Source organism: Oncorhynchus clarkii, unplaced genomic scaffold (assembly GCF_045791955.1).
Source record: "Oncorhynchus clarkii lewisi isolate Uvic-CL-2024 unplaced genomic scaffold, UVic_Ocla_1.0 unplaced_contig_10515_pilon_pilon, whole genome shotgun sequence".
Lineage (NCBI taxonomy): Eukaryota > Metazoa > Chordata > Actinopteri > Salmoniformes > Salmonidae > Oncorhynchus > Oncorhynchus clarkii.
The window spans coordinates 81,051-97,500 of NW_027258086.1; the positions used below are offsets into that span (position 1 = coordinate 81,051).

The window sequence follows — 16,450 nt, forward strand, 5'->3', positions numbered from 1 at the left end:
TGTCTATAACGTGGTTCTCCCGTGGGCAGATTCTGCGTGTTGAGAGCTGTCTATAACGTGGTTCTCCCGTGGGCAGATTCTGCGTGTTGAGAGCTGTCTATAACGTGGTTCTCCCGTGGGCAGATTCTGTTACGGTGCGTGAATGAGGACCCAAAAGCGAATCAACTTAAACAGAGCTTCTTTAATTACCAAACATAGGTAGGCTCAGATGGACCGGCAGATTCCGACAGGACAGGACAAGGTTACAGCAAACATGACGACAGTCTGGTTCAGGCATGAATGACACAAACAAACAAGAATCCGACAAGGACAGGAGCAGAAACAGAGAGAGATATAGGGACCTAATCAGAGGGAAAAAAGGGAACAGGTGGGGAACGAGGTGAATGGGTAGTTAGAGGAGACAAGGGACAGCTGGGGGAAAGCGGGGGAGAAAAGGTAACCTAACACGACCAGCAGAGGGAGACAGGGTGAAGGGAAAGGACAGAGACAAGACAACATGACAGTACATGACAGTACCCCCCCACTCACCGAGCGCCTCCTGGCGTACTCGAGGAGGAAACCTGGCGGCAACGGAGGAAATCATCAATCAGCGCACGGTCCAGCACGTCCCGAGAGGGAACCCAACTCCTCTCCTCAGGACCGTACCCCTCCCAGTCAACTAGGTACTGATGACCACGGCCCCGAGGACGCATGTCCAAGATTTTACGGACCCTGTAGATAGGTGCGCCCTCGACAAGGATGGGGGGGGGGGGGGGGGGAAGACGAGCGGGGGCGCGAAGAACGGGCTTAACACAGGAGACATGGAAGACCGGGTGGACGCGACGAAGATATCGCGGAAGAAGAAGTCGCACTGCGACAGGATTAATGACCTGAGAGATACGGAATGGACCAATGAACCGCGGGGTCAACTTGCGAGAAGCCGTCTTAAGGGGAAGGTTCTGAGTGGAGAGCCAAACTCTCTGACCGCGACAATATCTAGGGCTCTTAGTTCTACGCTTATTAGCAGCTCTCACAGTCTGCGCCCTATAACGGCAAAGTGCAGACCTGACCCTCTTCCAGGTGCGCTCGCAACGTTGGACAAAAGCCTGAGCGGAGGGGACGCTGGACTCGGCGAACTGAGATGAGAACAACGGAGGCTGGTACCCGAGGCTACTCTGAAAAGGAGATAGCCCGGTCGCAGACGAAGGAAGCGAGTTGTGGGCGTATTCTGCCCAGGGGAGCTGTTCTGACCAAGACGCAGGGTTGCGAAAAGAAAGACTGCGTAAGATGCGACCAATAGTCTGATTGGCCCGTTCTGCTTGACCGTTAGACTGGGGGTGAAAGCCGGAAGAGAGACTGACGGAAGCCCCAATCAAACGGCAAAACTCCCTCCAAAATTGAGACGTGAATTGCGGACCTCTGTCCGAAACGACGTCTGACGGAAGGCCATGAATTCTGAAAACATTCTCGATGATGATTTGTGCCGTCTCTTTAGCAGAAGGAAGCTTAGCAAGGGGAATGAAATGAGCCGCCTTAGAGAACCTATCGACAACCGTAAGAATAACAGTCTTCCCCGCTGACGAAGGCAGTCCGGTGACAAAATCTAAGGCGATGTGAGACCATGGTCGAGAGGGAATAGGAAGCCGCCTGAGACGGCCGGCAGGAGGAGAGTTACCGGACTTAGTCTGCGCGCAGACCGAACAAGCAGCCACGAAACGACGCGTGTCATGCTCCCGGGTGGGCCACCAGAAACGCTGGCGAATGGAAGCAAGCGTACCCCGAACGCCAGGGTGGCCGGCTAACTTGGCAGAGTGAGCCCACTGAAGAACGGCCAGACGAGTAGGAACGGGAACGAAAAGAAGGTTCCTAGGACAAGCGCGCGGCGACGGAGTTTGAGTGAGTGCTTGCTTTACCTGCCTCTCAATTCCCCAGACAGTCAACCCGACAACACGCCCCTCAGGGAGAATCCCCTCGGGGTCAGTGGAGGCTACTGAAGAACTGAAGAGACGAGACAAAGCATCAGGCTTGGTGTTCTTAGAGCCCGGACGATAAGAAATCACGAACTCGAAACGAGCGAAAAACAGCGCCCAACGCGCCTGACGCGCATTAAGTCGTTTGGCAGAACGGATGTACTCAAGGTTCCTATGGTCAGTCCAAACGACAAAAGGAACGGTCGCCCCCTCCAACCACTGTCGCCATTCGCCTAGGGCTAACCGGATGGCGAGCAGTTCGCGGTTACCCACATCATAGTTACGTTCCGACGGCGACAGGCGATGAGAAAAATACGCGCATGGGTGGACCTTGTCGTCAGAGAGGGAGCGCTGAGAAAGGATGGCTCCCACTCCCACCTCTGACGCGTCAACCTCGACAACGAACTGTCTAGAGACGTCAGGTGTAACAAGGATAGGAGCGGATGTAAAACGATTCTTGAGGAGATCAAAAGCTCCCTGGGCGGAAACGGACCACTTAAAGCACGTCTTGACAGAAGTAAGGGCTGTGAGAGGAGCTGCCACCTGACCGAAATTACGGATGAAACGACGATAGAAGTTCGCGAAGCCGAGAAAGCGCTGCAGCTCGACGCGTGACTTAGGGACGGGCCAATCAATGACAGCTTGGACCTTAGCGGGATCCATCTTAATGCCTTCAGCGGAAATAACAGAACCGAGAAATGTGACGGAGGAGGCATGAAAAGTGCACTTCTCAGCCTTCACAAAAAGACAATTCTCTAAAAGGCGCTGGAGGACACGTCGAACGTGCTGAACATGAATCTGGAGTGACGGTGAAAAAATCAGGATATCGTCAAGGTAAACGAAAACAAAGATGTTCAGCATGTCTCTCAGGACATCATTGACTAATGCCTGAAAGACAGCTGGAGCGTTAGCGAGGCCGAAAGGAAGAACCCGGTATTCAAAGTGCCCTAACGGAGTGTTAAACGCCGTCTTCCACTCGTCCCCCTCCCTGATGCGCACGAGATGGTAAGCGTTACGAAGGTCCAACTTAGTGAAAAACCTGGCTCCCTGCAGGATCTCGAAGGCTGAAGACATAAGAGGAAGCGGATAACGATTCTTCACTGTTATGTCATTCAGCCCTCGATAATCTATGCAGGGGCGCAGAGACCCGTCCTTCTTCTTGACAAAAAAAAACCCCGCTCCGGCGGGAGAGGAGGAGGGGACTATGGTACCGGCGTCAAGAGCTACAGACAAATAATCTTCGAGAGCCTTACGTTCGGGAGCCGACAGAGAGTATAGTCTACCCCGGGGGGGGGTGGTTCCCGGAAGGAGATCAATACTACAATCATACGACCGGTGTGGAGGAAGAGAGGTGGCCCTGGACCGACTGAACACCGTGCGCAGATCGTGATATTCCTCCGGCACCCCTGTCAAATCACCAGGCTCCTCCTGTGAAGAAGAGACAGAGGAAACAGGAGGGATAGCAGACATTAAACATTTCACATGACAAGAGACGTTCCAGGAGAGGATAGAATTACTAGACCAATTAATGGAAGGATTATGACAAACTAGCCAGGGATGGCCCAAAACAACAGGTGTAAAAGGTGAACGAAAAATTAAAAAAGAAATGGTTTCACTATGATTACCAGAAACAGTGAGGGTTAAAGGTAGCGTCTCACGCTGAATCCTGGGGAGAGGACTACCATCCAGGGCGAACAAGGCCGTGGGCTCCTTTAACTGTCTGAGAGGAATGTCATGTTCCCGAGCCCAGGTCTCGTCCATAAAACAGCCCTCCGCCCCAGAGTCTATTAAGGCACTGCAGGAAGCTGACGAACCGGTCCAGCGTAGATGGACCGACAAGGTAGTGCAGGATCTTGAAGGAGAGACAGGAGTAGTAGCGCTCACCAGTAGCCCTCCGCTTACTGACGAGCTCTGGCCTTTTACTGGACATGAAGTGACAAAATGACCAGCGGAACCGCAATAGAGACAGAGGCGGTTGGTGATTCTCCGTTCCCTCTCCTCAGTCGAGATGCGGATACCTCCCAGCTGCATGGGCTCAGCACCCGAGCCGGCAGAGGAAGATGGTAGTGATGCGGAGAGGGAGGCGACGGAGAGCGCGAGCTCCTTTCCACGAGCTCGGTGACGAAGATCAACCCGTCGCTCAATGCGAATAGCGAGTTCAATCAAGGAATCCACGCTGGAAGGAACCTCCCGGGAGAGAATCTCATCCTTTACCTCTGCGCGGAAACCCTCCAGAAGACGAGCGAGCAAGGCCGGCTCGTTCCAGCCACTGGAGACAGCAAGAGTGCGAAACTCAATAGAGTAGTCTGTTATGGATCGATTGCCTTGACATAGGGAAGACAGGGCCCTGGAAGCCTCCTCCCCAAAAACAGATCGATCAAAAACCCGTATCATCTCCTCCTTAAAGTCTTGATACTGGTTAGTACACTCAGCCCTTGCCTCCCAGATTGCCGTGCCCCACTCACGAGCCCGTCCAATAAGGAGAGATATGACGTAGGCGACACGAGCAGTGCTCCTGGAGTAAGTGTTGGGCTGGAGAGAAAACACAATATCACACTGGGTGAGGAACGAGCGGCATTCAGTGGGCTCCCCAGAGTAACACGGCGGGTTATTGATTCTGGGCTCCGGAGATTCGAAAGCCCTGGAAGTGGCCGGTGGATCGAGGCGGAGATGGTGAACCTGTTCTGTGAGGTTGGAGACTTGGGTGGCCAGGGTCTCAACGGCATGTCGAGCAGCAGACAATTCCTGCTTGTGTCTGCCTAGCATCGCTCCCTGGATCTCGACGGCTGAGTGGAGAGGATCCGAAGTCGCTGGGTCCATTCTTGGTCGGATTCTTCTGTTACGGTGCGTGAATGAGGACCCAAAAGCGAATCAACTTAAACAGAGCTTCTTTAATTACCAAACATAGGTAGGCTCAGATGGACCGGCAGATTCCGACAGGACAGGACAAGGTTACAGCAAACATGACGACAGTCTGGTTCAGGCATGAATGACACAAACAAACAAGAATCCGACAAGGACAGGAGCAGAAACAGAGAGAGATATAGGGACCTAATCAGAGGGAAAAAAGGGAACAGGTGGGGAACGAGGTGAATGGGTAGTTAGAGGAGACAAGGGACAGCTGGGGGAAAGCGGGGGAGAAAAGGTAACCTAACACGACCAGCAGAGGGAGACAGGGTGAAGGGAAAGGACAGAGACAAGACAACATGACAGTACATGACAGATTCTGCGTGTTGAGAGCTGTCTATAACGTGGTTCTCCCGTGGGCAGATTCTGCGTGTTGAGAGCTGTCTATAATGTGGTTCTCCCGTGGGCAGATTCTGCGTGTTGAGAGCTGTCTATAACGTGGTTCTCCCGTGGGCAGATTCTGCGTGTTGAGAGCTGTCGATAACGTGGTTCTCCCGTGGGCAGATTCTGCGTGTTGAGAGCTGTCGATAACGTGGTTCTCCCATGGGCAGATTCTGCGTGTTGAGAGCTGTCGATAACGTGGTTCTCCCGTGGGCAGATTCTGCGTGTTGAGAGCTGTCTATAACGTGGTTCTCCCATGGGCAGATTCTGCGTGTTGAGAGCTGTCTATAACGTGGTTCTCCCATGGGCAGATTCTGCGTGTTGAGAGCTGTCTATAACGTGGTTCTCCCGTGGGCAGATTCTGCGTGTTGAGAGCTGTCTATAACGTGGTTCTCCCGTGGGCAGATTCTGCGTGTTGAGAGCTGTCTATAACGTGGTTCTCCCATGGGCAGATTCTGCGTGTTGAGAGCTGTCTATAATGTGGTTCTCCCGTGGGCAGATTCTGCGTGTTGAGAGCTGTCTATAACGTGGTTCTCCCGTGGGCAGATTCTGCGTGTTGAGAGCTGTCTATAACGTGGTTCTCCCGTGGGCAGATTCTGCGTGTTGAGAGCTGTCTATAACGTGGTTCTCCCGTGGGCAGATTCTGCGTGTTGAGAGCTGTCTATAACGTGGTTCTCCCGTGGGCAGATTCTGCGTGTTGAGAGCTGTCTATAACGTGGTTCTCCCGTGGGCAGATTCTGCGTGTTGAGAGCTGTCTATAACGTGGTTCTCCCGTGGGCAGATTCTGCGTGTTGAGAGCTGTCTATAACGTGGTTCTCCCGTGGGCAGATTCTGCGTGTTGAGAGCTGTCTATAACGTGGTTCTCCCGTGGGCAGATTCTGCGTGTTGAGAGCTGTCTATAACGTGGTTCTCCCGTGGGCAGATTCTGCGTGTTGAGAGCTGTCTATAACGTGGTTCTCCCGTGGGCAGATTCTGCGTGTTGAGAGCTGTCTATAACGTGGTTCTCCCGTGGGCAGATTCTGCGTGTTGAGAGCTGTCTATAACGTGGTTCTCCCGTGGGCAGATTCTGCGTGTTGAGAGCTGTCTATAACGTGGTTCTCCCGTGGGCAGATTCTGCGTGTTGAGAGCTGTCTATAACGTGGTTCTCCCGTGGGCAGATTCTGCGTGTTGAGAGCTGTCTATAACGTGGTTCTCCCGTGGGCAGATTCTGCGTGTTGAGAGCTGTCTATAACGTGGTTCTCCCGTGGGCAGATTCTGCGTGTTGAGAGCTGTCTATAACGTGGTTCTCCCGTGGGCAGATTCTGCGTGTTGAGAGCTGTCTATAACGTGGTTCTCCCGTGGGCAGATTCTGCGTGTTGAGAGCTGTCGATAACGTGGTTCTCCCATGGGCAGATTCTGCGTGTTGAGAGCTGTCTATAACGTGGTTCTCCCGTGGGCAGATTCTGCGTGTTGAGAGCTGTCTATAACGTGGTTCTCCCGTGGTCAGATTCTGCGTGTTGAGAGCTGTCTATAACGTGGTTCTCCCGTGGGCAGATTCTGCGTGTTGAGAGCTGTCTATAACGTGGTTCTCCCGTGGGCAGATTCTGCGTGTTGAGAGCTGTCTATAACGTGGTTCTCCCGTGGGCAGATTCTGCGTGTTGAGAGCTGTCTATAACGTGGTTCTCCCGTGGGCAGATTCTGCGTGTTGAGAGCTGTCTATAACGTGGTTCTCCCGTGGGCAGATTCTGCGTGTTGAGAGCTGTCTATAACGTGGTTCTCCCGTGGGCAGATTCTGCGTGTTGAGAGCTGTCTATAACGTGGTTCTCCCGTGGGCAGATTCTGCGTGTTGAGAGCTGTCTATAACGTGGTTCTCCCGTGGGCAGATTCTGCGTGTTGAGAGCTGTCTATAACGTGGTTCTCCCGTGGGCAGATTCTGCGTGTTGAGAGCTGTCTATAACGTGGTTCTCCCGTGGGCAGATTCTGCGTGTTGAGAGCTGTCTATAACGTGGTTCTCCCGTGGGCAGATTCTGCGTGTTGAGAGCTGTCTATAACGTGGTTCTCCCGTGGGCAGATTCTGCGTGTTGAGAGCTGTCTATAACGTGGTTCTCCCGTGGGCAGATTCTGCGTGTTGAGAGCTGTCTATAACGTGGTTCTCCCGTGGTCAGATCCTGCGTGTTGAGAGCTGTCTATAACGTGGTTCTCCCGTGGTCAGATCCTGCGTGTTGAGAGCTGTCTATAACGTGGTTCTCCCGTGGTCAGATTCTGCGTGTTGAGAGCTGTCTGTAACGTGGTTCTCCCGTGGGCAGATTCTGCGTGTTGAGAGCTGTCTATAACGTGGTTCTCCCGTGGGCAGATTCTGCGTGTTGAGAGCTGTCTATAACGTGGTTCTCCCGTGGGCAGATTCTGCGTGTTGAGAGCTGTCTATAACGTGGTTCTCCCGTGGTCAGATTCTGCGTGTTGAGAGCTGTCTGTAACGTGGTTCTCCCGTGGGCAGATTCTGCGTGTTGAGAGCTGTCTATAACGTGGTTCTCCCGTGGGTAGATTCTGCGTGTTGAGAGCTGTCTATAACGTGGTTCTCCCGTGGGCAGATTCTGCGTGTTGAGAGCTGTCTATAACGTGGTTCTCCCGTGGTCAGATCCTGCGTGTTGAGAGCTGTCTATAACGTGGTTCTCCCGTGGTCAGATCCTGCGTGTTGAGAGCTGTCTATAACGTGGTTCTCCCGTGGTCAGATTCTGCGTGTTGAGAGCTGTCTGTAACGTGGTTCTCCCGTGGGCAGATTCTGCGTGTTGAGAGCTGTCTATAACGTGGTTCTCCCGTGGGCAGATTCTGCGTGTTGAGAGCTGTCTATAACGTGGTTCTCCCGTGGGCAGATTCTGCGTGTTGAGAGCTGTCTATAACGTGGTTCTCCCGTGGTCAGATTCTGCGTGTTGAGAGCTGTCTGTAACGTGGTTCTCCCGTGGGCAGATTCTGCGTGTTGAGAGCTGTCGATAACGTGGTTCTCCCATGGGCAGATTCTGCGTGTTGAGAGCTGTCTATAACGTGGTTCTCCCGTGGGCAGATTCTGCGTGTTGAGAGCTGTCGATAACGTGGTTCTCCCGTGGGCAGATTCTGCGTGTTGAGAGCTGTCTATAACGTGGTTCTCCCGTGGGCAGATTCTGCGTGTTGAGAGCTGTCTATAACGTGGTTCTCCCGTGGGCAGATTCTGCGTGTTGAGAGCTGTCTATAACGTGGTTCTCCCGTGGGCAGATTCTGCGTGTTGAGAGCTGTCTATAACGTGGTTCTCCCGTGGGCAGATTCTGCGTGTTGAGAGCTGTCTATAACGTGGTTCTCACGTGGGCAGATTCTGCGTGTTGAGAGCTGTCTATAACGTGGTTCTCCCGTGGGCAGATTCTGCGTGTTGAGAGCTGTCTATAACGTGGTTCTCCCGTGGGCAGATTCTGCGTGTTGAGAGCTGTCTATAACGTGGTTCTCCCGTGGGCAGATTCTGCGTGTTGAGAGCTGTCTATAACGTGGTTCTCCCGTGGGCAGATTCTGCGTGTTGAGAGCTGTCTATAACGTGGTTCTCCCGTGGGCAGATTCTGCGTGTTGAGAGCTGTCTATAACGTGGTTCTCCCGTGGGCAGATTCTGCGTGTTGAGAGCTGTCTATAACGTGGTTCTCCCGTGGGCAGATTCTGCGTGTTGAGAGCTGTCTATAACGTGGTTCTCCCGTGGGCAGATTCTGCGTGTTGAGAGCTGTCTATAACGTGGTTCTCCCGTGGGCAGATTCTGCGTGTTGAGAGCTGTCTATAACGTGGTTCTCCCGTGGTCAGATTCTGCGTGTTGAGAGCTGTCGATAACGTGGTTCTCCCATGGGCAGATTCTGCGTGTTGAGAGCTGTCTATAACGTGGTTCTCCCGTGGGCAGATTCTGCGTGTTGAGAGCTGTCTATAACGTGGTTCTCCCGTGGGCAGATTCTGCGTGTTGAGAGCTGTCTATAACGTGGTTCTCCCGTGGGCAGATTCTGCGTGTTGAGAGCTGTCTATAACGTGGTTCTCCCGTGGGCAGATTCTGCGTGTTGAGAGCTGTCTATAACGTGGTTCTCCCGTGGGCAGATTCTGCGTGTTGAGAGCTGTCTATAACGTGGTTCTCCCGTGGTCAGAATCTGCGTGTTGAGAGCTGTCTATAACGTGGTTCTCCCGTGGGCAGATTCTGCGTGTTGAGAGCTGTCTATAACGTGGTTCTCCCGTGGGCAGATTCTGCGTGTTGAGAGCTGTCTGTAACGTGGTTCTCCCGTGGGCAGATTCTGCGTGTTGAGAGCTGTCTATAACGTGGTTCTCCCGTGGTCAGATTCTGCGTGTTGAGAGCTGTCTGTAACGTGGTTCTCCCGTGGGCAGATTCTGCGTGTTGAGAGCTGTCGATAACGTGGTTCTCCCATGGGCAGATTCTGCGTGTTGAGAGCTGTCTATAACGTGGTTCTCCCGTGGGCAGATTCTGCGTGTTGAGAGCTGTCTATAACGTGGTTCTCCCGTGGGCAGATTCTGCGTGTTGAGAGCTGTCTATAACGTGGTTCTCCCGTGGGCAGATTCTGCGTGTTGAGAGCTGTCTATAACGTGGTTCTCCCGTGGGCAGATTCTGCGTGTTGAGAGCTGTCTGTAACGTGGTTCTCCCGTGGGCAGATTCTGCGTGTTGAGAGCTGTCTATAACGTGGTTCTCCCGTGGTCAGATTCTGCGTGTTGAGAGCTGTCTGTAACGTGGTTCTCCCGTGGGCAGATTCTGCGTGTTGAGAGCTGTCGATAACGTGGTTCTCCCATGGGCAGATTCTGCGTGTTGAGAGCTGTCTATAACGTGGTTCTCCCGTGGGCAGATTCTGCGTGTTGAGAGCTGTCGATAACGTGGTTCTCCCGTGGGCAGATTCTGCGTGTTGAGAGCTGTCGATAACGTGGTTCTCCCGTGGGCAGATTCTGCGTGTTGAGAGCTGTCGATAACGTGGTTCTCCCGTGGGCAGATTCTGCGTGTTGAGAGCTGTCTATAACGTGGTTCTCCCGTGGGCAGATTCTGCGTGTTGACAGAGAGAGTCTTCCAGGACTGAATGTGATGCGTGAGAGCTGAGCAGCGTTAGTTAGGGGGGGGGGTTCATCACTGGTTATTTGGACGTATCAGAAACTGGGAGAAGACAGTGCTTAAACTTCTTTGCCTCGTGTTTGCTGCGTGTCCCCACGCAAATCGGAAGTGGCCGGAAGTGGGGGGTGGGGTTTGGCTGAGAGTTACCTTTTGCAAGGGTAGAGACTTAGTTTTTTTCCCCCCGGAAAAACTCTCAATTTCTAACACGTACAGTATGAACACAGAAGTTAATCGTGCAGCTGATCACATTACTTCTGGTTTTACGTCAACAGAGATAGTACAGAGATAATACATTGATGTATGTAACCAAACCTTTTTCTAGTGTGTTAAGGTATGTAACCATGGTATTTTCTAGTGCGTTAAGATATGTAACCATGGTATTTTCTAGTGTGTTAAGGTATGTAACCATGGTATTTTCTAGTGTGTTAAGGTATGTAACCATGGTATTTTCTAGTGTGTTAAGGTATGTAACCATGGTATTTTCTAGTGTGTTAAGGTATGTACCCATGGTATTTTCTAGTGTGTTAAGGTATGTAACCATGGTATTTTCTAGTGTGTTAAGGTATGTAACCATGGTATTTTCTAGTGTGTTAAGGTACGTAACCATGGTATTTTCTAGTGCGTTAAGGTATGTAACCATGGTATTTTCTAGTGCGTTAAGGTATGTAACCATGGTATTTTCTAGTGCGTTAAGGTATGTAACCATGGTATTTTCTAGTGTGTTAAGGTATGTAATCATGGTATTTTCTAGTGTGTTAAGGTATGTAACCATGGTATTTTCCTGTGTTAGCCTTGCAGGTTACGTGGAAGCCCTGGCCTGTCGTTGTGGGTTGGTGGGCCCTGATCTGAACCCCAAACAGGCTGACATGTGGCAGACCAGAGTTAGCACCCACAGTGTGAGTCTCTGTCGTATCTCTGAGAGGACATACTGTCTGTCTGTCTGTCTGTCTGTCTGCCTGCCTGTCTCTCTCTCTCTCTGTCTCCCTCTCTCTCTGTCCCTGTCTCTGTCCCTGTCTCTGTCCCTGTCTCTCTGTCTCTGTCCCTGTCTCTCTGTCTCTGTCTCTGTCTCTCTCTCTCTCTCGCTCTCTCTCTCTCTCTCTCTCTCTCTCTCACTCTCTGTCTCCCCCTCCCTCTCTCTCTCTCTCTCTCTCTCACTCTCTGTCTCCCCCTCTCTCTCTCTCTCTCTCTCTCTCTCTCTGCCTGTCTCCCCCTCTCTCTCTCTCTCTCTCTCTCTCTCTGTCTGTCAGTCCTCTCTGTGTTGCTTACTTAGTGGATCTGGTTGAATAGAGCCCAAAATCAGTCAGAATATGTCCTACAGAATATGTCCTACAGAATGTGCTTTTGATTGTGCAGCCATTTCACTGAAGACAGTATTTTTATGTGAATCCAGCAGTCAGGCTAATAAAAAAGAAACTTTCCTTCACAGAGTTTATTGGCCAAGAGTTGTGTGTAGGTTACATACTGGTAGCACTGCAGTATTAGTGTTAGTATTAGTGTTAGTGTTAGCATTAGTGTTAGTATTAGTATTAGTGTTAGTATTAGTATTAGTGTTAGTATCAGTATTAGTGTTAGTGGTAGTATTAGTGTTAGTATTAGTGTTAGTATCAGTATTAGTGGTAGTGGTAGTATTAGTGTTAGTATTAGTGTTAGTATTAGTGTTAGTATTGGCGTTTGTGTTAGTATTGGTGTTAGTGTTAGTATTGGTGTTAGTGTTAGTATTATTATTGGTGTTAGTATTAGTGTTAGTATCAGTGTTAGTATTAGTGTTAGTGTTAGTATTAGTAGTGGTGTTAGTATCAGTGTTAGTATCAGTATTAGTGTTAGTATTAGTGTTCATATCAGTATTAGTGTTAGTGTTAGTATTAGTATTAGTATTGGTGTTAGTATCGGTATTAGTGTTAGTATTAGTGTTAGTGTTAGTATCAGTATTAGTATTGGTGTTAGTGTTAGTATTGGTAACAGTATTAGTGTTAGTATTAGTATTAGTGTTAGTATTAGTGTTAGTGTTAGTATTAGTATCAGTATTAGTGTTAGTATTAGTATTAGTGTTAGTATTAGTATTAGTATTGGTGTTAGTATCGGAATTAGTGTTAGTAATAGTGTTAGTGTTAGTATTGGTGTTAGTATTAGTATTAGTATTAGTATTAGTGTTAGTATTAGTATTAGTGTTAGTGTTAGTATTAGTATTGGTGTTAGTGTTAGTATTAGTATTGGTGTTAGTGTTAGTATTAGTATTGGCGTTAGTGTTAGTATCAGTGTTCATATCAGTATTAGTGTTAGTGTTAGTATTAGTGTTAGTATTAGTGTTAGTGTTAGTATTAGTGTTAGTATTGGCGTTAGTGTTAGTATTAGTATTAGTATCAGTATTAGTGTTAGTATTAGTATTGGTGTTAGTATTAGTGTTAGTATTAGTGTTAGTGTTAGTGTTAGTGTTAGTATCAGTGTTAGTATTAGTGTTAGTATTGGTGTTAGTATTAGTATTGGTGTTAGTATTAGTGTTCATATCAGTATTAGTGTTAGTGTTAGTATTAGTGTTAGTGTTAGTATCAGTGTTAGTATTAGTATTGGTGTTAGTATCAGTATTAGTGTTAGTATTAGTGTTAGTGTTAGTATCAGTGTTAGTGTTAGTATTGGCGTTAGTGTTAGTGTTAGTATTAGTGTTAGTGTTAGTATTAGTGTTAGTGTTAGTATTAGTATTGGTGTTAGTATCAGTGTTAGTACCAGTATTAGTGTTAGTATTAGTGTTCATATCAGTATTAGTGTTAGTGTTAGTATTAGTATTAGTATTGGTGTTAGTATCGGTATTAGTGTTAGTATTAGTGTTAGTGTTGGTATCAGTATTAGTGTTAGTATTAGTATTAGTATTAGTGTTAGTATTAGTATCAGTATTAGTGTTAGGATTAGTGTTAGTATTAGTATTAGTGTCAGTGTTAGCGCTAGTATTAGTATCAGTATTAGTGTTAGTATTAGTGTTAGTATTAGTATTAGTATTAGTATTGGTGTTAGTATCGGTATTAGTGTTAGTATTAGTGTTGGTGTTAGTATTAGTGTTGGTATTAGTGTTAGTGTTAGCATTAGTATTCGTGTCAGTGTTAGTATTAGTGTTAGTATTAGTATCGGTGTTAGTATTAGTATTAGTATTGGTGTTAGTATTAGTATTGGTGTTAGTGTTAGTATTAGTATTGGTGCTAGTAGTAGTATTAGTATTGGTGTTAGTATTAGTATTAGTATCGGTGTTAGTATTAGTATTAGTGTTAGTATTAGTATTAGTGTTAGTATTAGTGTTAGTATTGGTGTTAGTGTTAGTATTGGCGTTAGTGTTAGTATTATTATTGGTGTTAGTATTAGTGTTAGTATCGGTGTTAGTATTAGTGTTAGTATTAGTAGTGGTGTTAGTATCAGTGTTAGTATCAGTATTAGTGTTAGGATTAGTGTTATTATTAGTATTAGTGTTAGTGTTAGTATTAGTATCAGTATTAGTGTTAGTATTAGTGTTAGTGTTAGTATTAGTATTAGTATTGGTGTTAGTGTTAGTATTGGCGTTAGTGTTAGTATTAGTATTGGTGTTAGTGTTAGTATTGGCGTTAGTGTTAGTATTATTATTGGTGTTAGTATTAGTGTTAGTATCAGTGTTAGTATTAGTAGTGGTGTTAGTATCAGTGTTAGTATCAGTATTAGTGTTAGGATTAGTGTTATTATTAGTATTAGTGTTAGTGTTAGTATTAGTATCAGTATTAGTGTTAGTATTAGTGTTAGTATTAGTATTAGTGTTAGTATTAGTATTAGTATTAGTATTGGTGTTAGTATCGGTATTAGTGTTAGTATTAGTGTTGGTGTTAGTATTAGTGTTGGTATTAGTATTAGTGTTAGTATTAGTATTCGTGTCAGTGTTAGTATTAGTGTTAGTATTAGTATTGGTGTTAGTATTAGTATTGGTGTTAGTATTAGTATTAGTATTGGTGTTAGTATTAGTATTAGTATTGGTGTTACTATTAGTATTGGTGTTAGTATTAGTATTAGTATTGGTGTTAGTGTTAGTATTAGTATTGGTGTTAGTATTAGTATTGGCGGTAGTATTAGTATTAGTATTGGTGTTAGTATTAGTGTTAGTATTAGTATTAGTATTAGTGTTAGTATTAGTGTTAGTATTAGTGTTAGTGTTAGTATTAGTGTTAGTGTTAGTATTGGCGTTAGTGTTAGTGTTAGTATTGGTGTTAGTATTAGTGTTAGTACCAGTGTTATTATTAGTGTTAGTATTAGTGTTAGTATTAGTATTGGTGTTAGTATCAGTGTTAGTATCAGTATTAGTGTTAGTATTAGTGTTCATATCAGTATTAGTGTTAGTATTAGTATTAGTATTGGTGTTAGTATTAGTATTAGTGTTAGTGTTAGTATTAGTATCAATACTAGTGTTAGGATTAGTGTTAGTATTAGTGTTAGTATTAGTGTTAGTGTTAGTATTAGTATCAGTATTAGTGTTAGTATTAGTATTAGTGTTAGTGTTAGTGTTAGTATTAGTATCAATACTAGTGTTAGGATTAGTGTTAGTATTAGTGTTAGTATTAGTGTTAGTGTTTGTGTTAGTGTTAGTATTAGTATCAGTATTAGTGTTAGTATTAGTATCAGTGTTAGTATTAGTATTAGTATTAGTATTGGTGTTAGTATCGGTATTAGTGTTAGTATTAGTGTTGGTGTCAGTATTAGTGTTAGTATTAGTGTTAGTGTTAGCATTAGTATTAGTGTCAGCGTTAGTATTAGTGTTAGTATTAGTATTGGTGTTAGTATTAGTATTAGTATTGGTGTTAGTATTAGTATTAGTATTGGTGTTAGTATTAGTATTAGTATTGGTGTTAGTATTAGTATTAGTATTATTACTAGGCATCAGAGTAGTAATGGAACGTTGTTTCTTGTTTCGTTTTGTCTTCAGGGTAAAGCCATCGGCGTTGCCATCGGCTGCATCTTAGGGATGTTCCCGCTACTCTTCTTCAAAGATGAGACGAAGAAGAAAGCAGCGGAAAGGGAGGGTAAAGATGGATCACTAACCTCCATCTCCACTGGCAGCAGCAGCAGCAGCAATTGAGACAACTTGACAGAAAGACTCACCTTCTCGGGAAGAGAGAGAGAGAGAACTTATCGTTGGACTACCTGCTACTTCACAACCTAACTACTGCATAATGAATAACCTCAATCAAGCGTGACTACTGATGTCAATTGTTGATGTCAATGTCTTAAATAGGTCCTACTGCAACGTTCAGAAAGCAGTATGAGGAAAAACAACAACGATGATAAATACAAGTGGACCAAGTCTTCCAACCACGTTTCCTGCTGCTTCTTTGGGTTGGGGGGGGGGTTTTGTTTTGTTTTTTGAGTTTGGTGCAACTTTTCCTTTTTTTAAGTTTGGTGTAAATCAGTTAGAGGTGGTCAGGATGGATTTCTGGTGGACTACACTCAATTCAGTTCAATTGAACTTTAATATCTCTCAACAGGGGGGGGGATATTCCTGCAACATCTGGTGTAAGTAATCAACATGCTGTGTGGCTGTTGTCTCTTTAGATTAAAGGACCGTGTGAGGAGAGGACAAGGCCAGCTGCTATAGCTAGATAACACATTTACAGAAACTATTCAGTCTTCTGTATACTGAGGTTGGACCTTTCCTACTGGATTTCAATGGGGCGGCAGGTAGCCTAGTGGTTAGAGTGTAGGGGCGGCAGGTAGCCTAGTGGTTAGAGTGTAGGGGCGGCAGGTAGCCTAGTGGTTAGAGTGTAGGGACGGCAGGTAGCCTAGTGGTTAGAGTGTAGGGACGGCAGGTAGCCTAGTGGTTAGAGTGTAGAGGAGGCAGGTAGCCTAGTGGTTAGAGTGTAGGGGCGGCAGGTAGCCTAGTGGTTAGAGTGTAGGAACGGCAGGTAGCCTAATGGTTAGAGTGTAGGGGCGGCAGGTAGCCTAGTGGTTAGAGTGTAGGGACGGCAGGTAGCCTAGTGGTTAGAGTGTAGGGACGGCAGGTAGCCTAGTGGTTAGAGTGTAGGGACGGCAGGTAGCCTAGTGGCTAGAGTGTAGGGACGGCAGGTAGAGTGTTAGAGCGTTGGATTAATAAACGAAAGGTTGCAAGATCAAATCCCCCGAGCTGACAAGGTAA

The 16,450-nt window shown here is 46.8% G+C and overlaps 1 protein-coding gene across 1 annotated transcript in view; it reads left to right on the plus strand.

Moving 5' to 3' along the window:
* The window catches only part of LOC139395250 (transmembrane protein 65-like), a 78,991-nt gene extending 63,345 nt beyond the window's left edge, over window positions 1-15,646 (plus strand). Inside the window, exons 7-8 of the mRNA XM_071142900.1 lie at window positions 11,108-11,213; window positions 15,245-15,646. Of these exons, the coding sequence (XP_070999001.1) occupies window positions 11,108-11,213; window positions 15,245-15,397 (259 nt within the window). The 3' untranslated portion in view covers window positions 15,398-15,646. The remainder of the gene's footprint in view (window positions 1-11,107; window positions 11,214-15,244) is intronic.
* The last annotated feature ends 804 nt before the right edge of the window (window positions 15,647-16,450 follow it).